General features: G+C 47.9%; 1 protein-coding gene across 1 annotated transcript in view; it reads right to left on the bottom strand.

Moving 5' to 3' along the window:
• Positions 1 to 27,940, bottom strand: part of LOC142302087 (uncharacterized) — a 92,815-nt gene that overhangs the window by 9,662 nt on the left and 55,213 nt on the right. The window contains exons 8-9 of the mRNA XM_075343166.1: positions 27,726 to 27,890; positions 2,693 to 2,784 (exon numbers count right to left, since the gene is read on the bottom strand). Of these exons, the coding sequence (XP_075199281.1) occupies positions 2,693 to 2,784; positions 27,726 to 27,890 (257 nt within the window). The remainder of the gene's footprint in view (positions 1 to 2,692; positions 2,785 to 27,725; positions 27,891 to 27,940) is intronic.

Genomic DNA, 27,940 nt, shown 5'->3' with positions numbered 1-27,940 from the left:
TTAGTGGTCCTTGTGGAGACACGGGGGTCAGTGAGTGCTCTCATCCGCTGGCCCACCCACCTTTAGAAAGACAGCATGGCCCAGGGCTCATCCCAACTGATCGCCCGACCTCCTTAACCATGGGCGGAACACTACTCAGACAACACAGGGTGAGGGAATCACAATATTAAGACTTTATTGGATCCCCAACAATTAATGGCACATAGCACATAACCAGCAAAACACACAAATGTAACAGGCAACAGTTTCTCACCCTTCCGCTGGCTCACCAGGGATTTAGAATGTACGTGCCTCAGAGCTTCCAGGGCTACTTACTCCAATCCAGCAGCACCTCGCTTTCGGCGGGCACCCACCGAGAATGGAATAACGCCAGATTTAGGAAGCTGGCTGAGGACCGCAAAGTCTGTAGCCAGGTGAGCAAATTATCCCAACCTGGGTTTCTTCCTTAAGTAGTCTCTGGTATGATGATATAATCCTGGCAGCCAGAGTCGAAATCCCTAGACTGTGGTATGGTCTCCAATCGGAATCGGAGTCCCTAGATTGAAGCCATGTAGCCAAGTGATCCTCTAGTCGGAACCAAAGTCCCTAGACCGAGTCCACAAGGCATCCTGGTTCTGATCCCCTAGCCAGCTTCTAAGAGCTTAGACTGGATCATGCAACTTCCATCAACAACTGGTTATTCCAAGAAGTCCCTTTTTATAGCCATAGCTTTCCCTTAGGATATACTGTGCGCTTATCGGATTGGTTGTACAAGGTTGCTTCTCTTATTGGATGAATTTCAAGCTGCATGGATAATGTTCATTTAAATGATATGGATAGAAAGACTGAGGATATTTACATGTAGTCTGCAATCCACAAACTAGACAATGGCCACTGAGGTAATTTACATTAGATTAGCAAACATGAGTTAACACACAGAAGAACAATACGTCTGGCTACTGTAAGAAATTTAACCCACGACACACATTGAAAAAGTCTGTGTCGTCACAGTCCTCCCTCCCCCATATAACCGCAAAGGCTTCACCCAGAGATGAGCGAAAATACTGTTATTATGGTCTGAGGCCTCCCCGCATCACAAAGCTTAATAATCGGAAAAAATATTAAAATATCCCCTACTCCCTTGTCCTTATCCGCTACTCATCTGTATTGCCTCCTGATTTGTCAGTTCTTTGCCCGCTCCTCTCTTTACTTTGGATTGGTCCATGCTCTTCGGGGCAGATCTTCCGGCATTGACTAGACCTTTTGCAGTGCCGGAAGATCGGGACTAAAGAGCGGAGGTGTCATGGTTCCGATGTGCGGAGCATCTTGTGCCATTCTCTCCTGCAGAGCCGGTACTTTCCTGTTCCGTCGTGCAAACTGTTTTTCAGGTTTAGATGCTCTGCAGTTTGTCTTGAGCTCCTGTGGATGGGTTGTTTCTCAGAACTGGGTCCTACGCTGTTGCTGGGAGGGGTTTACGAAGATGCTCCTTGTTCCAGGTGATCACTCAGCTTCATTTGGGAGCATGCTTGCCTGTAACGTCGCCAGTTATATTTCCTGGTTTTGCAGTAAGTGCTCTTGGCTCCCTTTTGTGTACAGTTATCTGATCTTGGCTTCTTGACCCTGGACTGTAGTTGACTTGACTTGGCTCTGCCCGCCCCCCTCCTGGCTTCTGACCTTGGACCGTCTCCTAACCACGTCTCCTCCTGCTCCCTGTATCATATATGTATTCTCCTGCAATCCTGACCCTCGGCCTGTATCTTGTTCTCTTCTCTGCCTGCTTCCTGTGTCCTGTCATATCCTGCTGGTTCCTGATCCCGGCTTGTTTGACTACCTCTCCGTTCACACTGCACACAAGTAGTGTCTAGCACCACCTAGTGACTAGCATCACACTTAGCCACATAGTGTTGAGCATCTCAGGAGCCTGTTTCAGGCCCCCTTCACACGCACGTGTCTCCGGTACGTGCTAGGTCCGTGCCCGCATGTACCGGAGACACGGGCACACGTAAATCCATTAAAATCAATGGGTTTATGTGCACGCACGTGTGCAGCCATTGGCCCGTGCCTCCGTGTGGAGCAGACGTGAGTCCGTGTGCTCCATACTGATGCATGTTCGTGTTTCTCTGGCAGCACGGGGGTCACACGGCCCGCACCTGTACCACACGGATGTAGTGTGGATGCGGGCCCACGTGACACGCGCCGGAGATACACACGTGTCATTTTAAAAATAAAAAAAACACAAACTTACCTCCACCAGCCCTGCAGTCTCTGCCGCGGCTGTCACCGGCATCCATCCCCTAGTGAATTTCAACAACGCATCTTCTTCACTGGGGGCCGGAAGCAGCATCGGGGCGTGTCCTGTGCCGGACGCTGTCATTCAGCACCACAGACAGCTCCGGAAGAATCAGGTAAGGCGGGGCTTTCCGTTCTCCATGTGTTATTACGTATAACACACGGAGTACACGCATGTGCCACAAACACGGCACACGGGGAGCAAACCACCCCTTTAACACGTACGTGTAAATACGGTTCGTTTTTTACATGTGCGTGTGAAGGGGGCCTCAAAGTGAGTGAATGACCAGGCAGGGGGTTGCAATGGTTAGACAGTTGAGGGGTGGGCTAGGACTGGTGAGTATAACACTTTATCATTATTATCACTCCTATGATAAAATCCGTCTTAAATAATTCTTCATAAAATTCTTAAGGTCGCACTTACCTTCATCATCCGAATAAACTGATAGTTTGGAGATGCCAATTTGGCGATCCTGGTAATATTCGCTATCCAATATGTTTCCATTATAATCATCCCTAAGATTGTAATACAAAAACAAGGTGTGTTATATTCTCCATATTATGTGGCCTCCAAAGATACAACTACAAGAACGCCCTGACTTCTGACAGAAGTAAGAACCTAAAGGAAGGCTTTACCCCAATGGTTGAACTGTGTCATGGTGAATGCCACCTAATCTCACACTTTAAATCTTCAAATGCACTTTATTTTTACATTTTTTATTTTGTTTGTGTAATACCACTCCTGGCCATGTGGTGTGCTGGTAAAAATGAATATGCCTATGAGAGATAGGAGCAAGGAAGCTCTTACATTCAAGCTTGGGCTGCAAAACCTCTGCAGCACCATCTAGTGGCTAAAATCATTTACTGCAGTATGGGTTAAAAGACCTCTGCAGCACCATCTAGTGGCTAAAATCATTTACTGCAGTATGGGTTAAAAAACCTCTGCAGCACCATCTAGTGGCTAAAATCATTTACTGCAGTATGGGTTAAAAAACCTCTGCAGCACCATCTAGTGGCTAAAGACATTTACTGTAGTAACTGGTAAAACCCCTGCAGCACCATCTAGTGGCTACAGACATTTACTGTAGTAACTGGTAAAAAACCCCTGCAGCACCATCTAGTGGCTAAAGACATTTACTGTAGTAACTGGTAAAACCTCTGCAGCACCATCTAGTGTCAAAAAACAACTGCATTAACTCTTTAAAGTGTAGCCTTATAGTTTTTGCCACTTTGAAGAAAATTAAAAAAATATATATACTCATCGCTGTAGGACCAGCATTGCTCCTACACACTCTGGACCGTATCCCCCTTATGTCTCCTGATTAGTAGTGATGAGCGAGTATGCTTGTTACTACTCAGTACTCGCACGAGTATCACTGTACTCGGGCTACTCGGCGGGGACCGAGTAATCTCGCGATACTCGTGCTGTACTCGTGGTCTTCATTTCTGCATGTTGGCGCTCTTTTGAGAGCCAGCCCTCATGCAGGGATTGGCTGGCAGACCACTGCAATGCCACAGCCCTGTTAGTTGTGGAATTGCAGTGATTGGCCGGCCCGCACAGCGTGACCGAGCCTTTATACCGGCGGGCGCGCTGTGCTCTGCACACAGCCGTCCAGACAGTCAGTGCAGGGAGAGTGTTGCTGCTTCAGGGAAAGGTTTGCGGCCCTTTATAGTTAGTTCCGGATCAGGGCTGCAAACAGTGTGACCAAAAGTCCTTCTCAGGACATACAATAAGTTGTATACAGGCAGGCAGGGTATAGCCAGGTCGGAGTACAGTAGCAGAGTCCTTCTCAGGACTATTGTTGCTATATACAGGCAGGGTATAGCCAGGTCGGAATACAGGCTAGTGACCAGAAGAGTCCTTGTCAGGACTATTGTAGCAGTATACAGGCAGGCAGGCAGGCAGGGTATATAGCCATTCCTAGTGGTGACCGTATACCAGCCTTCATCATATCTGGGGCTGGTGTACACAGTCTAAGGCCTGCGCCACACATCCGTGCCTCCGGCACGTGTTTGTCATTTTTTACACGTACCGGCGGCACGGAGACACTTTAACCAATGCTACCCTATTGTAGCAGGCACACACACGTAAAACCACACGGAACGTGTGTCCGTGTGCGTTTGTACGTGTGTGCGTTTTTTAAAGCGCTGACATGTCCATTTTTTCACCGGCAGCACGGGTGTCACACGGCCCGCACCCGCACCACACGGGTGTAGTGTGGATGCGGTCCCGTGTGACACGCGCCGGAGAAAACACACATGTCATTTAAAAAAAAACAAAACATTAACTCACCTTCTCCAGCCCTCCTGTCTCTGCCGCTGCTGCCTCTTGCTGCCGACCGCCGCTCATTATTCTCATTGAATATTCACTTCACTGCCTGGCAGCAGCAGCAGCGGGGAGACGGGAGGGCTGGAGACCGAGGATCAGCACCACGGACAGCAGCGCGGACATCAGGAAGCACCAGGTGAGTATAATAATTACCGATTCTACGTGTGCTATCGCGGATAGCACACGTAGAACACACGTGTCACGCACGTACCAGAGACACGTACTTACCTGCACGCAACACGCAGGGAAAATACGTGTCTCTCGGCACGTGCGTGAATTTCACGTGAGTGTGGCAGAGGCCTAAAACAGTCCAGATAGTGTCAGACTTCTCATTAATTTTTGCTCCTAAAAACCTGTTAGGTTCTTAGTGCGTCCGTGCTTGCATTTAAAAACCGCACGTGTGTGCCTGTCGGTGGCAGCGTACAGGTGCACGATTTGCACAAACTTGGATATAACGCACAAGTCTAGTGAATACACGTCAGTACAGCATTGCAAAATGCGCAAGGGCGTTGGCAAGGAACAAGGAAGTGGACGTGATGGTGGTGCAGGCAGAGGCCGAGGTCGTGGGCAAGCTCTAATTTCGCCACAACAAAGGGCCACATCTACTCGCTCGCACGTCCTGTCTAGAGATGAGCGAACCGGTCCCGGTTCGGCTCGAGGCCGGTTCGCCGAACGGGGGTCCCGTTCGAGTTCGGCTCGTCGAACGTTCGACGAACCGAACTCGAACGTATAGGCTATAATGGGAGGCAATCACAAACACATAAAAATGCATGATAAATGTACACAAACAGTTAATAAACATTGCCATAACACTTACCGGTCCTCGCGATCCCTTCTGCACTCTGTCTCCTGCCGCTATTCCATCCGATGATCGCTGAATCCTCCCGGTGACCTGAACTGCCAGCAGAGATGCAGGACCTATCGTGACGTCAAAATAGCCATGTGACCAGTCACGTGGCTATTATCTCATTGGCTACAGACTGGTCACATGACTATGACACGTCATGTAGGACCTGCGAGTGCATCTCTCCGGTACACGGTGCACATATGTGTATCGCCGTGTACCGGCGACATGCTCTAGCACACGGTCGACTCCCCGTTCCGTTAGGGACCGGCTGACACAGCCGGTCATTAACGGAGATCACCGTTGCCATAGCAATGCAGTTAGCGGTGACGTCACCGCTAACCGCGGCTCCGAGAGCACCGTTGCTATGGTAACGCGTCTTTCAGCGTTACCGCTAGCAGCCAGCACTGATCACTCACGGAGTGAAGGCTGCACGCTGCTTCCCGATTGTAGTGATGATTGTAGTGAGGATGGAGGTTCCCCAGCCCCAAGTGATGAGCTGGTGAATCTCATCCTTCCTCACTACAATCGTCACTACTACTACACTAGTGATGATTGTAGTGAGGATGGAGGTTCCCCAGCCCCAAGTGATGAGCTGGTGAATCTCATCCTTCCTCACTACAATCGTCACTACTACTACACTAGTGATGATTGTAGTGAGGATGGAGGTTCCCCAGCCCCAAGTGATGAGCTGGTGCACCTCATCCTCACTACAATCGTCACTACTACTACACTAGTGATGATTGTAGTGAGGATGGAGGTTCCCCAGCCCCAAGTGATGAGCTGGTGAATCTCATCCTCACTACAATCGTCACTACTACTACACTAGAAAGAAAGAAGACAGAAGACCATGGATCGTGGAGGGCTGACAGGGGGTAATAAAGATGGAGTCTCTAATGTGTCTGTGTATTTATTTCTATTAAAGTATTTTTTCTCTGTGTGGTGTTTTTTTTTTAACCCTTTATTGGAGATTCTTAATGGCCGGGTCAAACGTGCCTGACATTAAGAATCTCTGGCTTAATACTGGCTGGTAAAACAAAGCCAGTATTAACTCATGATTACCCAACAAGCTACCCGGCTCCAGGGCTGTTGGAAGAGTTGGATACAGCGCCAGATGATGGCGCTTCTATGAGAGCGCCATTTTCTGGGACGGCTGCGGACTGAAATCCGCAGCAGAGGCGCCCAGAAACCTTGGGCTAACCTGTGCTGCGGATTCCAATCTCCAGCTGCCTAGTTGTACCCGGCTGGACACAAAAATGGGGCGAAGCCCACGTCATTTGTTTTTTAATTATTTCATGAAATAAGTGAAATAATTAAAAAAAACGGGCTTCCCTATATTTTTGGTTCCCAGCCGGGTACAAATAGGCAACTGGGGGTTGGAGGCAGCCCGTGGCTGCCTGCTGTACCTGGCTAGCATACAAAAATATGGCGAAGCCCACGTCATTTTTTTGGTGGGCAAAAAACTTCTGCATACAGTCCTGGATGGAGTATGCTGAGCCTTGTAGTTCTGCAGCTGCTGTCTGCTCTTCTCCATACAGACAGACAGCAGCTGCAGAACTACAAGGCTCAGCATACTCCATCCAGGACTGTATGCAGAAGTTTTTTGCCCCCTGAAAAAATTATGTGGGCTTCGCCATATTTTTGTATGCTAGCCAGGTACAGCAGGCAGGTACGGCTGCCCCCAACCCCCAGTTGCCTATTTGTACCCGGCTGGGAACCAAAAATAAAGGGAAGCCCTTTTTTTATTATTTCATGAATTTCATGAAATAATTAGAAAACAAATGACGTAGGCTTTGCCCCATTTTTGTGTCCAGCCAGGTACAACTAGGCAGCTGGGGATTGGAATCTGCACCACAGGTTGGCCTGAGCTTTCTGGGCCCCACTGCTGCGAATTGCAGTCTGCAGCCGCCTCAGAAAATGGCATTTTCATAGAAGCGCCATCTTCTGGCGCTATATCCAACTCTTCCAGCACCTGCCTGCTATACCTGGCTAGCATACAAAAATATGGCGAAGCTCACGTCCTTTTTTTGTAGTTTTTTGGCAAAAAAAATAAAAAATGCTTCCCTGGATTTTCCATTGCCAGTGAAGGTAACACCAAGCAGTGGGGGTTAGCAGCCAGTAGCTGCTTGGATTACCCTTAGCTAGCAATACAAAAAATGCAGCGGGAGCCCATATATTTTTTTTTAATTATTTATTTAAATAACTAAAAATAAAATGGGCTTCCCTGTATTTTGATTGCTGGACATCACAGTGCTGTAAAAATAAATCTTTAAAAAAATGATGTAGCGCTCCGCGGTATTTTTGATTCTCAGCGCAGATAAAGCAGACAGCTATGGGTTGCCACCCCCATCTGCCTGCCGTTACCTTGGTTGGCAATCAAAATACAGGGAAGCCCATTAATTTTTTCTATTTAAAAAATAGTTAAAAAAAAAAATGACGTTGGGTCCCCCCATTTTTGATAGCCAGCTAGGGTAAAGCAGACGGCTGTAGCCTGAAAACCACAGCTGGCAGCTTTACCGTGGTTGGGGATCCAATGTGGAGGTCCCCTCAGGCTCTTTTTTATAATTATTTTATAAATATTAATAATTACACAATAAAAGTAGGGCCCCCCCCAAATTGGATCACCAGCCAAGGTAAAGCGGACAGCTGTGGTCTGGTATTCTCAGGGTGGGAAGGTCCATAGTTATTGGGCCTTCACAGCCTAAAAATAGCAGGCCGCAGGCACCCCAGACGTGGCGCATCCACTAGATGCGCCAATCCTGACGCTTCACCCCAGCTCATCCCGTGCCCTGGTGCAGTGGCAAACGGGGTAATAAATCGGGTTGATACTAGCTGTAAAGTCACCTGAGATCAAGCCCAGCAGTTTGTGATGTCATGGCGTCTATTAGATACCCAACATCATAAACTGTCAGTACTAACAAAAACAAAAAATCGACAAAAGAAATTTATTTGAAAAAACAGTCCCCAAAACATTTCCTCTTTCACCAATTTATTGTAAGAAAAAAAATAAAGGGGTCCCACGACGACTCTGGACCGTCTAGAATATGGGGGGGAGACACTCAGGGAACGTATCCCCCATTTTCTAGGAGTGCGGACCCTTCATGTGAGGAGTGTGGGTGCAATGAATCTGCACTCACTCTCCCCGGGTCCACAGCAGCAGAGTCCATGTCGTAATGGTTGCTACCAAAGCTGCAATGCCCTGCTCATGAGGTAAGGGCATGCCTAATCAGGAGAACTACTGTAGAGGAAGCTCTGCTCACTGGTATATAGGTGCTCAGAGGTAATAATAGATAAAATTAGTGAGTAACCTCGGCACTCTAAATCTCCCAGACTAAGTCAGTAAGTCCCAATGGATAGTAATGCAAAATCACTCTTTATTGGTCCTTATTAAGAACATTTTTTTTTTCATAAGCATATATGTTTTTGTCCAAAACAAGTTACAATTGACGTTTCGGCCTGAGCCTTCGTCAGATTGGACTTATCTGCATGTAATCATGAAAAATGACAATAATCAGTATCACATAAGAGTGAGAGAACAATAACATAAACTCGAACAATGTAGAGGTACAATTGGGATGCAGCAAAAAAACTGCAACACAGCAAGAAATGAAACACATGATACAAATGTCATAATACAGTACAAGGACAATATAGTAATGACAAATATGGGGTCAGAGTAGACTTAGACAGCTCTGGTACGAAAGAGATGTCAATCATAAAGTAACATGTGCAGTAGGTGTAGAGCTACAGTATGCATGGCAGAGCTAATGGGTAGACCGACCATAGAAAAAGAACAGAGAAAAAGTGGAGAAAAAGTGGAGAAAAAGTGGAGAATAAGTGGAGAAAAAGTGGAGAAAAAGTGGAGAAAAAGTGGAGAAAAAAATGGAGAAACAGTGGAGAAAAAGTGGAGAATAAGTGGAGAAAAAGTGGAGAAAAAGTGGAGAAAAAAATGGAGAAAAAGTGGAGAAAAAGTGGAGAAAAAGTGGAGAAAAAGAGGAGAAAAAAATGGAGAAAAAGAAGAGAAAAAGTGGAGAATAAATGGAGAAAAAGTGGAGAAAAAACATGGAGAAAAAGTGGAGAAAAAGTGGAGAAAAAGTGGAGAAAAAAATGGAGAATAAATGGAGAAAAAGTGGAGAAAAAAATGGAGAATAAATGGAGAAAAAGTGGAGAAAAAGTGGAGAATAAATGGAGAAAAAGTGGAGAAAAAGTGGAGAAAAAACATGGAGAAAAAGTGGAGAAAAAGTGGAGAATAAATGGAGAAAAAGTGGAGAAAAAGTGGAGAAAAAACATGGAGAAAAAGTGGAGAAAAAGTGGAGAAAAAGTGGAGAAAAAGTGGAGAAAAAGTGGAGAAAAAAATGGAGAATAAATGGAGAAAAAGTGGAGAAAAAGTGGAGAATAAGTGGAGAATAAGTGGAGAATAAGTGGAGAAAAAATGGAGAAAAAGTGGAGAAAAAGTGGAGAATAAATGGAGAAAAAGTGGAGAAAAAGTGGAGAAAAAACATGGAGAAAAAGTGGAGAAAAAGTGGAGAAAAAGTGGAGAAAAAAATGGAGAAAAAGTGGAGAATAAATGGAGAAAAAGTGGAGAATAAGTGGAGAATAAGTGGAGAATAAGTGGAGAATAAGTGGAGAATAAGTGGAGAAAAAGTGGAGAAAAAGTGGAGGAAGAGTGGAGGAAAAAATGGAGAAAAAGTGGAGAAAAAGTGGAGAATAAATGGAGAAAAAGTGGAGAAAAAGTGGAGGAAGAGTGGAGGAAAAAATGGAGAAAAAGTGGAGAAAAAGTGGAGAAAAAGTGGAGAATAAGTGGAGAAAAAGTGGAGAAAAAGTGGAGAAAAAGTGGAGAATAAGTGGAGAATAAGTGGAGAAAAAGTGGAGAAAAAAATGGAGAAAAAGTGGAGAAAAAGTGGAGAATAAGTGGAGAAAAAGTGGAGAAAAAGTGGAGAAAAAGTGGAGAAAAAGTGGAGGAAAAAATGGAGAAAAAGTGGAGAAAAAGTGGAGAATAAATGGAGAAAAAGTGGAGAAAAAGTGGAGAATAAGTGGAGAAAAAGTGGAGAAAAAGTGGAGAAAAAGTGGAGAATAAGTGGAGAATAAGTGGAGAATAAGTGGAGAAAAAGTGGAGAAAAAGTGGAGGAAGAGTGGAGGAAAAAATGGAGAAAAAGTGGAGAAAAAGTGGAGAATAAATGGAGAAAGAGTGGAGAAAAAGTGGAGAATAAGTGGAGAAAAAGTGGAGAAAAAATTGAGAAAAAGTGGAGAAAAAGTGGAGAAAAAGTGGAGAATAAGTGGAGAAAAAGTGGAGAAAAAGTGGAGAAAAAGTGGAGAATAAGTGGAGAATAAGTGGAGAATAAGTGGAGAAAAAGTGGAGAAAAAATGGAGAAAAAGTGGAGAAAAAGTGGAGAATAAGTGGAGAAAAAGTGGAGAAAAAGTGGAGAAAAAGTGGAGAAAAAGTGGAGGAAAAAATGGAGAAAAAGTGGAGAAAAAGTGGAGAATAAATGGAGAAAAAGTGGAGAATAAGTGGAGAAAAAGTGGAGAAAAAAATGGAGAAAAAGTGGAGAAAAAGTGGAGAAAAAGAAGAGAAAAAGTGGAGAATAAATGGAGAAAAAGTGGAGAAAAAGTGGAGAAAAAACATGGAGAAAAAGTGGAGAAAAAGTGGAGAAAAAGTGGAGAAAAAAATGGAGAATAAATGGAGAAAAAGTGGAGAAAAAGTGGAGAATAAGTGGAGAATAAGTGGAGAATAAGTGGAGAAAAATGGAGAAAAAGTGGAGAAAAAGTGGAGAATAAATGGAGAAAAAGTGGAGAAAAAGTGGAGAAAAAACATGGAGAAAAAGTGGAGAAAAAGTGGAGAAAAAGTGGAGAAAAAGTGGAGGAAAAAATGGAGAAAAAGTGGAGAAAAAGTGGAGAATAAATGGAGAAAAAGTGGAGAAAAAGTGGAGAATAAGTGGAGAAAAAGTGGAGAAAAAAATGGAGAAAAAGTGGAGAAAAAGTGGAGAAAAAGTGGAGAAAAAATGGAGAAAAAGTGGAGAAAAAGTGGAGAATAAGTGGAGAAAAAGTGGAGAAAAAGTGGAGAAAAAGTGGAGAAAAAGTGGAGAAAAAATGGAGAAAAAGTGGAGAAAAAGTGGAGAAAAAGTGGAGAAAAAGTGGAGAAAAAGTGGAGAAAAAAATGGAGAAAAAGTGGAGAATAAATGGAGAAAAAGTGGAGAAAAAGTGGAGAATAAGTGGAGAATAAGTGGAGAAAAAGTGGAGAATAAGTGGAGAAAAAGTGGAGAAAAAGTGGAGAAAAAGTGGAGAAAAAGTGGAGAAAAAAATGGAGAAAAAGTGGAGAATAAATGGAGAAAAAGTGGAGAAAAAGTGGAGAAAAAGTGGAGAAAAAGTGGAGAAAAAATGGAGAAAAAGTGGAGAAAAAAATAGAGAAAAAGTGGAGAAAAAGTGGAGAAAAAGTGGAGAAAAAAATGGAGAAAAAGTGGAGAATAAATGGAGAAAAAGTGGAGAAAAAGTGGAGAAAAAGTGGAGAAAAAGTGGAGAAAAATTTGATAAAAAGTGGAGAAAAAAATGGAGAAAAAGTGGAGAATAAATGGAGAAAAAGTGGAGAAAAAGTGGAGAATAAGTGGAGAAAAAGTGGAGAAAAAGTGGAGAAAAAATGGAGAAAAAGTGGAGAAAAAGTGGAGAAAAAATGGAGAAAAAGTGGAGAATAAATGGAGAAAAAGTGGAGAAAAAGTGGAGAATAAGTGGAGAATAAGTGGAGAAAAAGTGGAGAATAAGTGGAGAAAAAGTGGAGAAAAAGTGGAGAAAAAAATGGAGAAAAAGTGGAGAATAAATGGAGAAAAAGTGGAGAAAAAGTGGAGAATAAATGGAGAAAAAGTGGAGAAAAAGTGGAGAATAAGTGGAGAATAAGTGGAGAAAAAGTGGAGAATAAGTGGAGAAAAAGTGGAGAAAAAGTGGAGAAAAAAATTCTCCACTTTTTCTCCATTTATTCTCCACTTTTTCTCCACTTTTTCTCCATTTTTTCCTCCACTTTTTCTACACTTTTTCTCCATTTTTTTCTCCACTTTTTCTCCACTTCTTCTCCACTTTTTCTCCACTTTTTCTCCACTTTTTCTCCACTTTTTCTTCACTTTTTCTCCATTTTTTCTCCACTTTTTCTCTATTTTTTCTCCACTTTTTCTCCACTTTTTCTCCACTTTTTCTCCACTTATTCTCCATAAGTGGAGAAAAAGTGGAGAAAAAGTGGAGAAAAAGTGGAGCACCCTTTGGTGCCTTTCATGTGGCACTAAGGGGTGCTTAGCTTTGTATTTAGCCAAAAAAATGAAAAAAAAAAATGACGTAGGGTTCCCCCTAGTTTTGTAGCCAGCTAGGGTAAAGCAGACGGCTGCAGCCTGCAGACCACAGCTGGCAACCTCACCTTGGCTGGTAATCCAAAACTGAGGGCACCCCACGCTGTTATTTTAAATTAAATAAATAATTAAAAAAAAAAAACACGTAGGGGTCCCCCAAAATTGGATCACCAGCCAAGGTAAAGCAGACAGCTGGGGCCTGATATTCTCAGACTAGGGAGGTCCATGGTTATTGGACTCTCCCAAGCCTAAAAATAGCAGGCCGCAGCCGCCCCAGAAGTGGCGCATCCATTAGATGCGCCAATCCTGGTGCTTCGCCCCAGCTCATCCCGCGCCCTGGTGGGGTGGCAAACGGGGTAATATATGGGGTTAATACCAGATGTGTAATGTCACCTGGCATCAAGCCCTGGGGTTGGTGAGGTCAGGCGTCTATCAGATACCCGACATCACCAACCCAGTCAGTAATAAAAAAAAAATAGACGACAAACACATTTTTATTTGAAAAAACACTCCCCAAAACATTCCCTCTTTAACCAATTTATTAGAATGAAAAACAAATCCAGGTCTGCTGTAATCCAAGGGGTTGCCATGACGATCCACACTGTCCCAGTCAATGAAGAGCAGGATGTTCCCCATTGGCTGGGAGAGCAATGCAGTGACCTGAGCTAACATCAATGGGTCAGCCCAGGTCACTGCAGGGGGGTGACAAGTGCTGCTGTCAGCGAGGTACATTACCTGCGCTGATCTCCAGCACACTGACAGCCCCTGTCACTGAGGTCAATGACCGCCGCCTTCACAGCCAAATATCGCGAGAGGTCCGTGACGTCACCGCCAGTGTCAGTCTCGGGTCGGAAGCGAGAGGCGATGTGACAAGCGGCGGCCATGGAGGACAGTGACAGCGCTGAGGTCGGGATGGCGGGACTTCATCACCGCAGGTAAGCCGAGCGGGGGGGGGGGGGTGCGTGTGTGAGAGTGTGTGTGTGTGTGTGTGTGTATGTATGTGTACATGCCGCGGGCAGGAGGGGGCGGAGCGAGCTGAGCGGGGAAGTGTGGGCTTCCTGCACATAACTAAGATAAACATCGGGTTACTAACCAAAGCGCTTTGTTTGGATACCCGATGTTTATCTTGGTTACCAGCTTGTGGCAGGCTGCCAGCGATGGCTCCTGCACACTGTAGCTGGGAGGGGGGGGAGGGGGTGGGGGGTGCATGTGTGAGAGTGTGTGTGTGTGTGTGTGTGTATGTATGTGTACATGCCGCGGGCAGGAGGGGGCGGAGTGAGCTGAGCGGGAAGTGTGGGCTTCCTGCACGTAACTAAGATAAACATCGGGTTGCTAACCAAAGCGCTTTGCTTGGATACCCGATGTTTATCTTGGTTACCAGCTTGTGGCAGGCTGCCAGCGATGGCTCCTGCTCACTGTAGCTGTAAAAAGCCCTGCTTTTTGCTGCTAGAACCGTTCTCGAACGTATCTAGAACTATCGAGCTTTTTGTAAAAAGCTCGAGTTCTAGTTCGATCTCGAACAGCCCCAAAAATCACTCGAGCTTAGAACTGGAGAACCTCGAACCACGAACCTCGCTCAACTCTAGTCCTGTCCCAAATTCTTGGGGACCGCAGCAGTACACCGCTCTTGAACCAAGACCAGTGTCAACAGGTTGTTAGTTGGATAGCGGATAATGCTTCCAGTCAGATTGGCACCACCACAAACACTCTGTCTTCCACACGGTCAAGTGTTAGTAGCCGTGATACTGCACCGCACATTTCAGAACCTGATCCTCCTTCCTACCACAAGGCTGAGTACACGTCCTCGGACATTAATGATCCCACACTTGGACACTCGGAAGAGCTGTTCACGTTTCCATTCGCACATTCTGGCCTCTCGCCAGCTAATGTTGAAGTGGGCCATGACGAGATTGTATGTACAGATGCCCAAATATTTGAGCAGCCACGTTCTCACGAAATTGGCATCGTGTCTCAACAAGGGGTGGACGATGATGAGACACAATTGTCAGGAAGTCAGGAGGAGGAGCAGGGTGCGGAAGAGGAAGACGACGTGGTGGATGATCCAGTAACTGACCCAACCTGGCAGGAGGATATGCAGAGCGAGGACAGCAGTGCACAGGGGGAGGGAGGCGTAGCATCCCAACAGGCAGTAAGAAGCAGGGTGGTGGCCCCAGGCAGACGTCAGGCAACTGTTCCCCGGAACAACAACACGACACAAGGTGCCTGTACAAATGTTAGGTCTTCCCGAGTCTGGCAGTTTTTTAAGTTGGCTCCAGATGATTCTAAAAAGGCCATTTGCAACACCTGCCGTGCCAGCATCAGCAGGGGTACCAAAACTAGCAGCCTGACCACCACCAGCATGATCAGGCACATGTCAGCCAAGCACCCGACTTTGTGGGAAGTACAACAGAGTCGAGGAGCAGTGCTTGCTGATGTCACTGCTACGTCTTCGCTGGTTGTGCATGCGAGCCAATCCCCTGTCCATGCTGCCTGCGAACAAGCCTCCTCCGGTCCTGCACCTGCAGTTGCCTACGCAGAAATAACACCATCATCAAGCACGTCCTTGTCCCAGCGCAGCGTTCAGTTATCCATTCAGCAAACCATTGAACGCAGGTGCAAATACACTGCCAACGCCCCACATGCCACAGTTCTAAATGCTAACATTTCGCGACTGCTTGCGCTGGAAATGTTGCCTTTTAGGCTGGTGGAGACAGAAGCATTCCGCGACCTGATGGCGGCAGCTGTCCCATGTTACTCGGTCCCCAGCCGCCACTATTTCTCCCGGTGTGCCGTCCCCGCATTGCATAAGGACGTGTCACAAAACATCACACGTGCCCTGAACAACGCTGTTTCACCCAAAGTCCACCTAACCACAGACACGTGGACAAGTGCTTGTGGGCAAGGCCGCTACATCTCGTTGACGGCACACTGGGTTAATATTGTGGAAGCTGGGACACAGTCTGAGCGAGGGACGGAACACGTCCTTCCCACACCAAGGTTTGCAGGCCCTACCTCAGTCAGGGTTTCACCCACACTCTACAGCTCCGGAATGTCATGCTCCTCAGCCTCCTCCTCCTCCTGCGCATCCTCATCCACTGTACCCTCCACACCAGTCCCAAGCTGGAAGCACTGCAGCACTGCCTCGGCGAAGCGGCAACAGGCTGTGCTGAAGCTAATCTGCATAGGTGACAAACCCCACAATGCAGAAGAGGTGTGGACAGCTCTGAAACAGCAGGCAGATCACTGGCTCACACCTCTGAACCTAAAGCCAGGAAAGGTCGTGTGTGACAATGGCCGGAACCTGGTGGCGGCTTTGAGGCGAGGCCAGCTGACACATGTTCCATGCGTGGCCCATGTGCTCAACCTCGTGGTTCAGCGGTTTCTAAAGTCATACCCAGAGCTGTCTGATCTGCTGGTAAAAGTTCGCCGCCTGTCTGCACATTTTCGAAAGTCACCTACTGCTTCAGCCGGCCTTGCCGGCTTTCAGCGCCGTTTGCATCTTCCGGCTCACAGACTGGTGTGTGATGTCCCCACGCGTTGGAATTCAACTCTGCACATGTTGGTCAGGATATGTGAGCAGAAGAGGGCAGTTGTTGAGTACCTGCATCACCTAAGCCGTCGGGAAATGGGTCAAACTCCACACATAACACCTGAGGAGTGGAGATGGATGTCCGACCTATGTACCATCCTCCAAAACTTTGAGGACTCCACCAAGATGGTGAGTGGTGATGACGCCATTATTAGCGTCACCATACCGCTACTCTGCCTTCTAAAACGGTCTCTGCTCAAAAACAAACATGATGCATTGCAGGCGGAGCGCGATGAGTTGCAGCAAGAAACAGTAGTGGGTGTGGGTGATAACACACAGCCCAGCCTCGTCTCATCACAACGTGCAGTGGAGGACTATGACGAGGAGGAGGATGAAGACATGGAGCAACTCTCCGGCCAAATTGAGGATATGACATGCACACCAGTCATATCCTCGGTTCAGCGTGGCTGGCCAGAGGACAGGGTAGATGAGGAGGAGGAGGACAGCATGTTCAGTCATCGTGTTGGTCAGGCTACTGAAGTCCTGGCTGTTAAGAGTCTGGCGCACATGGCTGACTTTATGGTAAGCTGCCTGTCTCGTGACCCTCGCGTTAAGAACATCTTGGCCGACAATCATTACTGGTTGGTAACACTGTTAGACCCACGCTACAAGGAGAACTTTATGTCTCTTATTCCCGAGGCGGAGAGGTCAACCAAAATGCAGCAGTTCCGGAAGGCCATAGTCACGGAAGTAGGCAAAGCATTCCCCTCACAAAACGCTAGCGGCATAGGTCAGGAATCAGTAGACAACCAAGGCGTACAGCCGAGAGAGGCACAAGTCCAATCCGCCAGAGGTAGGGGAACAGTCTTTAAGATGTGGGACAGTTTTCTCAGCCCCTCACGTACCACAGCCCCTGAGGTGCGGGGTAGTGCCACAAGAAATCCTAAGTTTGCCCAGATGCTCAAGGAGTACCTTGCAGATCGAACAACTGTACTCCGACATTCCTCTGTGCCTTACAATTATTGGGTATCCAAGGTGGACACGTGGCATGAATTGGCTCTCTACGCCTTGGAAGTCCTGGCCTGCCCTGCCGCTAGCGTTTTGTCAGAGCGTGTTTTTAGTGCCGCAGGTGGAATCATTACAGATAAACGCACCCGCCTGTCAACTGAAAATGCTGACAGGCTGACTCTGATCAAGATGAACAAGGGTTGGATTGGGCCAGACTTCACCACACCACCAGCAAATGAGAGCGGAATTTAAAGTTTGTAACGGGAATTTGCCATGTACCTCCACTCACCCATGGGTACACACTTCTGGACTTTGGATAATCGCTGGACTGCTCCTCCTTCTCCTCATGCGCCACCATGATGACCGTTACAATAGTTAGGCCTTTGTTTCAGGTATACCCCCAGTGGTCATTTTTTTCGCCCATTCTTTGCAGAATGGACATTACAACGACAGGAGACCCGCTCCTTTGCAATGGGAACAATGTTTTGAGGCCCTCATGCACGTCTCTATCCAGGGACAACGTGGAGCCTCCCAATTTTTGGCTGCCCTGCCTAAGGGCTATACTATAATACACCCACTTCCTGACAATGGACACTTAATGTTTTGAGGCCCTCATGCACGTCTCTATCCAGGGACAACGTGGAGCCTCCCAATTTTTGGCTGCCCTGCCTAAGGGCTATACTATAATACACCCACTTCCTGACAATGGACACTTAATGTTTTGAGGCCCTCATGCACGTCTCTATCCAGGGACAACGTGGAGCCTCCCAATTTTTGGCTGCCCTGCCAAAGGGCTATACTACAATAGACCCACTTCCTTACAATGGGCACTTCAGGCTTACAGGCCATCATGCACGTCTGTATGCAGGGGCATTGGTGAACCTCACAATTTTGGACTGCCCTGGCAAAGGAAAATACTACAAAGACTCACTTCCTCAAAATGGGCACATTAGATTCAGAGGCCTTTATGTACGTCTCTTCTCAGGGAGATCGGAGTGCCACACAATGTTTTACGTAAAATCTTTCATGTATTAATCTCAAAAAGTAACATACATTAGCTCTATCTCACTATTGGGTATGTGCCCTTAACATTTCCGCCATGAAAATTCATTTTGGTGTCATTTTTGAAGGTTTTCTGGTGAGTCAGTAAAAATGGCGTAAAACGCGGACAAAATTGTTCACAGCTGTGACTTTTGAGTGATAAATGCTTCAAGGGGTCTTCCCCATGCTGTTGCCATGTCATTTGAGCACTCTTCTGAGACTTTTGTGCCATTTTTAGGGTTTCTACATGCTGCCGGGGGTCATTTCACAAAAATACTTTGGAAGTGGGTGTATAATAGTATAGCCCTTAGGCAGGGCAGCCAAAAATTGGGAGGCTCCACATTGTCCCTGGATAGAGACGTGCATGAGGGCCTCAAAACATTAAGTGTCCATTGTCAGGAAGTGGGTGTATTATAGTATAGTCCTTAGGCAGGGCAGCCAAAAATTGGGAGGCTCCACGTTGTCCCTGGATAGAGACGTGCATGAGGGCCTCAAAACATTAAGTGTCCATTGTCAGGAAGTGGGTGTATTATAGTATAGACCTTAGGCAGGGCAGCCAAAAATTGGGAGGCTCCACGTTGTCCCTGGATAGAGACGTGCATGAGGGCCTCAAAACATTAAGTGTCCATTGTCAGGAAGTGGGTGTATTATAGTATAGCCCTTAGGCAGGGCAGCCAAAAATTGGGAGGCTCCACGTTGTCCCTGGATAGAGACGTGCATGAGGGCCTCAAAACATTAAGTGTCCATTGTCAGGAAGTGGGTGTATTATAATGTAGCCCTTAGGCAGGGCAGCCAAAAATTGGGAGGCTCCACGTTGTCCCTGGATAGAGACGTGCATGAGGGCCTCAAAACATTGTTCCCATTGCAAAGGAGCGGGTCTCCTGTCGTTGTAATGTCCATTCTGCAAAGAATGGGCGAAAAAATTTACCACTGGGGGTATACCTGAAACAAAGGCCTAACTATTGTAACGGTCATCATGGTGGCGCATGAGGAGAAGGAGGAGCAGTCCAGCGATTATCCAAAGTCCAGAAGTGTGTACCTATGGGTGAGTGGAGGTACATGGCAAATTCCCGTTACAAACTTTAAATTCCGCTCTCATTTGCTGGTGGTGTGGTGAAGTCTGGCCCAATCCAACCCTTGTTCATCTTGATCAGAGTCAGCCTATCAGCATTTTCAGTTGACAGGCGGGTGCGTTTATCTGTAATGATTCCACCTGCGGCACTAAAAACACGCTCTGACAAAACGCTAGCGGCAGGGCAGGCCAGGACTTCCAAGGCGTAGAGAGCCAATTCATGCCACGTGTCCACCTTGGATACCCAATAATTGTAAGGCACAGAGGAATGTCGGAGTACAGTTGTTCGATCTGCAAGGTACTCCTTGAGCATCTGGGCAAACTTAGGATTTCTTGTGGCACTACCCCGCACCTCAGGGGCTGTGGTACGTGAGGGGCTGAGAAAACTGTCCCACATCTTAAAGACTGTTCCCCCACCTCTGGCGGATTGGACTTGTGCCTCTCTCGGCTGTACGCCTTGGTTGTCCACTGATTCCTGACCTATGCCGCTTGCGTTTTGTGAGGGGAATGCTTTGCCTACTTCCGTGGTGACTATGGCCTTCCGGAACTGCTGCATTTTGGTTGACCTCTCCGCCTCGGGAATAAGAGACATAAAGTTCTCCTTGTAGCGTGGGTCTAACAGTGTTACCAACCAGTAATGATTGTCAGCCAAGATGTTCTTAACGCGAGGGTCACGAGACAGGCAGCTTACCATAAAGTCAGCCCTGTGCGCAAGACTCTTAACAGCCAGGACTTCAGTAGCCTGACCAACACGATGACTGAACATGCTGTCCTCCTCCTCCTCCTCACCTACCCTGTCGTCTGGCCAGCCACGCTGAACCGAGGATATGACTGGTGTGCATGTCATATCCTCAATTTGGCCGGAGAGTTGCTCCATGTCTTCATCCTCCTCCTCGTCATAGTCCTCCACTGCACGTTGTGATGAGACGAGGCTGGGCTGTGTGTTATCACCCACACCCACTACTGTTTCTTGCTGCAACTCATCGCGCTCCGCCTGCAATGCATCATGTTTGTTTTTGAGCAGAGACCGTTTTAGAAGGCAGAGTAGCGGTATGGTGACGCTAATAATGGCGTCATCACCACTCACCATCTTGGTGGAGTCCTCAAAGTTTTGGAGGATGGTACATAGGTCGGACATCCATCTCCACTCCTCAGGTGTTATGTGTGGAGTTTGACCCATTTCCCGACGGCTTAGGTGATGCAGGTACTCAACAACTGCCCTCTTCTGCTCACATATCCTGACCAACATGTGCAGAGTTGAATTCCAACGCGTGGGGACATCACACACCAGTCTGTGAGCCGGAAGATGCAAACGGCGCTGAAAGCCGGCAAGGCTGGCTGAAGCAGTAGGTGACTTTCGAAAATGTGCAGACAGGCGGCGAACTTTTACCAGCAGATCAGACAGCTCTGGGTATGACTTTAGAAACCGCTGAACCACGAGGTTGAGCACATGGGCCACGCATGGAACATGTGTCAGCTGGCCTCGCCTCAAAGCCGCCACCAGGTTCCGGCCATTGTCACATATGACCTTTCCTGGCTTTAGGTTCAGAGGTGTGAGCCAGTGATCTGCCTGCTGTTTCAGAGCTGTCCACACCTCTTCTGCATTGTGGGGTTTGTCACCTATGCAGATTAGCTTCAGCACAGCCTGTTGCCGCTTCGCCGAGGCAGTGCTGCAGTGCTTCCAGCTTGGGACTGGTGTGGAGGGTAAAGTGGATGAGGATGCGCAGGAGGAGGAGGAGGCTGAAGAGCATGACATTCCGGAGCTGTAGAGTGTGGGTGAAACCCTGACTGAGGTAGGGCCTGCAAACCTTGGTGTGGGAAGGACGTGTTCCGTCCCTCGCTCAGACTGGGTCCCAGCTTCCACAATATTAACCCAGTGTGCCGTCAACGAGATGTAGCGGCCTTGCCCACAAGCACTTGTCCGCGTGTCTGTGGTTAGGTGGACTTTGGGTGAAACAGCGTTGTTCAGGGCACGTGTGATGTTTTGTGACACGTGGTTATGCAATGCGGAGACGGCACACCGGGAGAAATAGTGGCGGCTGGGGACCGAGTAACGTGGGACAGCTGCCGCCATCAGGTCGCGGAATGCTTCTGTCTCCACCAGCCTAAAAGGCAACATTTCCAGCGCAAGCAGTCGCGAAATGTTAGCATTTAGAACTGTGGCATGTGGGGCGTTGGCAGTGTATTTGCGCCTGCGTTCAAAGGTTTGCTGAATGGATAACTGAACGCTGCGCTGGGACAAGGACGTGCTTGATGATTGTGTTATTTCTGCGTAGGCAACTGCAGGTGCAGGACCGGAGGAGGCTTGTTCGCAGGCAGCATGGACAGGGGATTGGCTCGCATGCACAACCAGCGAAGACGTAGCAGTGACATCAGCAAGCACTGCTCCTCGACTCTGTTGTACTTCCCACAAAGTCGGGTGCTTGGCTGACATGTGCCTGATCATGCTGGTGGTGGTCAGGCTGCTAGTTTTGGTACCCCTGCTGATGCTGGCACGGCAGGTGTTGCAAATGGCCTTTTTAGAATCATCTGGAGCCAACTTAAAAAACTGCCAGACTCGGGAAGACCTAACATTTGTACAGGCACCTTGTGTCGTGTTGTTGTTCCGGGGAACGGTTGCCTGACTTCTGCCTGGAGCCACCACCCTGCTTCTTACTGCCTGTTGGGATGCTACGCCTCCCTCCCCCTGTGCACTGCTGTCCTCACTCTGCATATCCTCCTGCCAGGTTGGGTCAGTTACTGGATCATCCACCACGTCGTCTTCCTCTTCCGCACCCTGCTCCTCCTCCTGACTTCCTGACAATTGTGTCTCATCATCGTCCACCCCTTGTTGAGACACGTTGCCAACTTCGTGAGAACGTGGCTGCTCAAATATTTGGGCATCTGTACATACGATCTCCTCATGACCCACTTTAACATGAGCTGGCGAGAGGCCAGAATGTGCGAATGGAAACGTGAACAGCTCTTCCGAGTGTCCAAGTGTGGGATCAGTAATGTCCGTGGACGTGTACTCAGCCTTGTGGTAGGAAGGAGGATCAGGTTCTGAAATGTGCGGTGCAGTATCACGGCTACTGACACTTGACCGTGTGGAAGACAGAGTGTTTGTGGTGGTGCCAATCTGACTGGAAGCATTATCCGCTATCCAACTAACAACCTGTTGACACTGGTCTTGGTTCAAGAGCGGTGTACTGCTGCGGTCCCCAAGAATTTGGGACAGGACGTGCGAGCGACTAGATGTGGCCCTTTGTTGTGGCGAAATTAGAGCTTGCCCACGACCTCGGCCTCTGCCTGCACCACCATCACGTCCACTTCCTTGTTCCTTGCCAACGCCCTTGCGCATTTTGCAATGCTGTGCTGACGTGTATTCACTAGACTTGTGCGTTATATCCAAGTTTGTGCAAATCGTGCACCTGTACGCTGCCACCGACAGGCACACACGTGCGGTTTTTAAATGCAAGCACGGACGCACTAAGAACCTAACAGGTTTTTAGGAGCGACAATTACTGAGAAGTCTGACACTATCTGGACTGTTTTAGACTGTGTACACCAGCCCCAGATATGATGAAGGCTGGTATACGGTCACCACTAGGAATGGCTATATACCATGCCTGCCTGCCTGCCTGTATACTGCTACAATAGTCCTGACAAGGACTCTTCTGGTCACTAGCCTGTATTCTGACCTGGCTATACCCTGCCTGTATACAGCAACAATAGTCCTGAGAAGGACTCTGCTACTGTACTCCGACCTGGCTATACCCTGCCTGCCTGTATACAACTAGAATAGTCCTGAGAAGGACTTCTGGTCACACTGTTTGCAGCCCTGCTCCGGAACTAACTATAAAGGGCCGCAAACCTTTCCCTGAAGCAGCAACACTCTCCCTGCACTGACTGTCTGGATGGCTGTGAGCAGAGCACAGCGCGCCCGCCGGTATAAAGGCTCGGTCACGCTGTGCAGGCCGGCCAATCACTGCAATTCCACAACTAACAGGGCTGTGGCATTGCAGTGGTCTGCCAGCCAATCCCTGCATGAGGGCTGGCTCTCAAAAGAGCGCCAACATGCAGGGATGAAGACCACGAGTACAGCACGAGTATCGCGAGATTACTCGGTCCCCGCCGAGTAGCCCGAGTACAGTGATACTCGTGCGAGTACCGAGTAGTAACAAGCATGCTCGCTCATCACTGTTCCTGATATTAACGTTTAATTGGTGGGAGTCAAGTGACCTCTACATCCCACTAGTGACCACTAAACGACAGCTAAACTATTGGGGCAGAAGGTCCAATAGTGGGTATAGGATTCATTATTTTCTCACTCCACCCTGGACCTAATAAGATGCACTTGCTAAATAGTCATGAACCACTTTAAGCTTCTTGTCAAGAGGCAGTCAGGGAATCGCACAAATGCCGCCGCTACCACTGATTTGTTAGGAGGTAGTCAGGGAGATCACACAGATATCCCATTGCTGCCACCACCAAATGTCACAAACAGCAGTCCGCTGCCTCCAATCAACAGACCAATACGCATATGACAGACTATTCATGGATGAGGCGATGTCTGTGTGCCGCCCCCGTGACAGCCGACGGGCTGCTCGGACCCGGATCCACAGTGGCTCGAGGGGTCTCCGGATCCGAGGTGGGGTCACGCGGCTACCCGGAATAAAAAGGGGGAATTGTTTGTGGATAGTGAACGGGATAATGTTCGTGACGCCACCCACGGTGTGTGGTAACGTGAGAGACCACTGCTGCCGTTTGGGGAGCCCGGTGACGATGGTGTGGCAGCTTGAGATGTTAATCCCTCCGTGGGCAGGGGGATGGTGTCCCGGGACTCGGTAATGGATTGAGCGGGGGGAACCCGTCGGGAGTAGAGGGATATCAGGTACTCACACCGTCCAAAGTCACTGACACCAGGTAAACCAAACTCTTGTATGTTCTGCCTCTGTTGGTCGAGCACGCTGGGTCCGTGCCCCTTTGGTGTTGCTGGTTGGTCTGAAGCCTTGTACCTTGGCACTGTGTGTAACTTGGTGGATCCCTTTTGCTTGGAACTACTCGGGTCCCGCTCACCTGTGTGGCTAGCACGGTGAGCCTGCTCTCAGGATTCACACTTGGGATTTTCTGGACGGTTGTGGGAAGTCCTATCCCCCTCGTTGCGCTAGTACCCCGATTCTGGAGCGGGTTGGAAACGGTTCCTCAAGACTTCGTTCCCTTCGGGTGAATTATTGGGCTGTGTGACGCTTCTTCCCAGTTTAGGGTCCTCGTACCCCGTCGTGCCCTGGCCCCTGCCCGGTTGTAGCACAAGGCAGCCGGCCTGCTCTCTGTAACAGCACCATGCGCCCTGCCACTACCCCCTGCGACCAGGGTTCCAGCTCCTTCTGGCCAGTCCAACGTCTGGCACCTGGGACGGGTGCAGGAGCCCAGCTTCACAGCATGACCTGTCCTGTCACCGCTGCTCACTGCTTAACTCCTATGGCTCAACTGACATCTCTGCCCTCCCTCTTCCATCCCTCCATCTGAGTGGCCCTATTCCCCTCAGGCTGCCCAATGGGTGGCTGGTGAGTGTGGTGCAGAGTGTTCCTCAGGACTTTTGGTATACCTGTTGGTAGCAACACCAAATTGACAGGACCCATAACCAAGGAGGAGTGGGTACCATGCAGAGGGGCAGATTGCATGGCACCCTTGTGATGACCTGATAGGCCGGGGCGTCACATTTGCTTTTGCTGCCAGACTATTTATTGGATGCTTTCACAATGAACGTATAGTATATACACACCCAATTCCAACACATGGAGTATAGATATATATATATATACACTTCGGTATGGTCATTGCCAAGCCCCACGATAACCCCAAGAAAGCTAGCTACCACCATCAATTGTTTATACAGGCTAATTGTACACCTGTTAGTGGTAACATTGGGCCTCACAAGGCTTCAGGGATGTGTTTATAGAGCAAGAGGAACAAATCTATTGCATTTTATATATTTAATCCGAAATGTAGGCAGTGTTTCTAAAAATATACAAATGATTTTACAAAACAATATAGTATATACAGTTACATAAAATAAAAGTGATAAACAAATCAAAATACAAGACCTGATTTGGCAGGAATGATAAAATTCTTTTATATGAAGTAAAGCATTCTGATTGAAAATGGAACAATCCTACAGTGAGCTGTATCTTCCAGTATTAAACAATTATTGTAGCTCAGAATCTGTATTTATTAGGTACAATGACTCTCACATGACTCCCCTTGGTGACTTCAGATGGGGATGGCCATTAAGATGTGGATCGGGTGCCCAAAAATATGAGATCCCTAATCTTAAAGATATCTGCCCCCCAGGAGGTCCAAGGTAAAGGATATTAATGCCATATTTCCTATCATGATTTTAGCTTTTCATAGATATGAAATATGGCAAATTCAACCCCATCCATCTGGCTGATATTAATTCGGGGCGGATGCACAGTCTGCACCACCATGCAAGAACATGTGTATCATTCGTCTCAAGGTCATGATGTTAAAAATGTGTATCCTATTATCTGTTCATACCAGGGGTTCGTAGCTCAACAGGGGTCAGAGGTAGCTTAGAGTGCTAGCTCTTGTTTCCTTTCTAAGTTATGATGAAGCTATGTTCCCATTCTCAGTATGAGTCCGACACTACCAAATTAATTGGATTGGCTAACAAGCACCAGAATATATTAGGCCATACATATGGCATTAGTATAGTGCAGCCATTTATACTGAGTCTTAAGTATCAGATCATATCAATTATTGGCCTCACCTAAAAAGCCTGAGCCATTTCTGCGATCAAATATATAATTGCCTTAAAAGAAAAAAAAAGGCTTAAAACCTTATGTAATTAGACCTCCAAACTACAAGATCATATACAGCATGGAGGAAGATCATGTGTAGCGCCCCTGACTATATCAGGGTGCTACAGGGAACTACATCCTGTCCCCCAGGATGCAGGACCTATGGTTCCCAATAACCGGTGTCACCTCCATTAGCACCACAAATCCCAACCACACCTCACATCATGCATGTTAGACAACCCCAGTGGGATGGTCAGGCTAGAGCAGGGCCACCCACTTAGGGGTCAGGCAGACTGGTGGGAGGTAGAAAGTGGAAAGCAGAGCAGAACAGTGAGAGCGCTCAAAGAATGAGGAGCTGGGAGTTTTAGATCCCGAGGAGCGAGACCTTGGTTGTTTCGCAGACGGTGGTCCGGGACCACAGGAATCGGGGACTGGTAGCAGGGACATTGGAAAGGGGTGCGACGGACATCGTCTTGGAGGACAGTCGGCACCAGCAAGCCCAATAACCGGACCAGTACCGAGCTCGGTGGGGTACAGGACCCTAGGTCAGGAACCGATTCAATGTCCTGATAATTAACCTGGGAGGGAGAGTGTCTTCATGAACTTCCCTAAGAGCTCAGAGATTGAAAGCATCAGCACAACGCGGGGGATAGGGTTCTCGAGATAAAACAACCCACTGAAATCCCAAGTGCCAGCCATCAAGAGCACAGCTAGACTACATATATTTAGCGGGGCCCCAACAGCTTCAAGCCAAGGGGCCACAACAGACAACTAAAATTGTGCACGGAGGCAGGCTCTGGATTACCAAGTGACACCAGTGGGAGCGAACACCCAGACGGGCTCCCCGCCGTGGTAGCGGTACACAGAGACTTTGGTTTACCACAGTGTGTGCGTCTACGTTGTAATCCTCATCCAGCACCACGACTACCACAGTGAGTACCCTGATCCCTGCACCCTGTTCTCCCAACTAACCACCACAACCACCAAAAACCCTGAGTCCGGGGCCTTCACTACTTGTGGAGGGACTGACACCTTGCTGCCCCACACCATCTGCCTCGGTACTCCCTCCAGCAGCGGTGGTACTCCCATTACCGCAACCCACAGGTGGCGTCACAAACTTCTCCCCTGTAAATACCCCCTCTTTAGAGCTCAAAGTGTCCGTCAAGCCAGGTCTGGAACCCCCACTTGAGCCAAGATCCCGGATCCGAGCGTCCCGACCAACACCGGGGCGGTACACATGCAAACACACTAGGGGCTCTTGGAGAGTGCACAGTGCTGGTAGCAGTTCAAAATATGCACAATTTGGTTGAAATGGGTTCGGTTTTGTATAAACACTGCCTAATTCTTTGGATTGGGTGGAACTAGGGGTATTTCCAAGCATCCCTGGGGCTTAAATGTCCTTAAAATGCCAACATGGTTGCCTCTGATACTTGGTAGTGAAGAATGTAATCAAGAGGCCCCTCCCTAGAGGAACCGCATTATCAAACATGTGTAACATCCACTCACCCCGACATCTTCTTCTTGCGTTCTCTAACCAGGAAAACCACCACAGTAATGACAATGATGGCTAATATTGCGATGGCCGTGCCAACTCCTCCGTAGACACCTGACTTGGAAAGTCTTCCTGTGCAGTCTGAAGAGGTGTATATGTAGTTATTGGTATCAGGGCATCTGTACAGAAGAAGAAAAGTCACGTCAGTCCTGTGGGGTCACAGCTGGGA

Source organism: Anomaloglossus baeobatrachus, chromosome 4 (assembly GCF_048569485.1).
Source record: "Anomaloglossus baeobatrachus isolate aAnoBae1 chromosome 4, aAnoBae1.hap1, whole genome shotgun sequence".
NCBI lineage: Eukaryota > Metazoa > Chordata > Amphibia > Anura > Aromobatidae > Anomaloglossus > Anomaloglossus baeobatrachus.
Note: the sequence above shows the minus strand (reverse complement) of the source record. Positions and strands in the feature narration are given on the sequence as shown.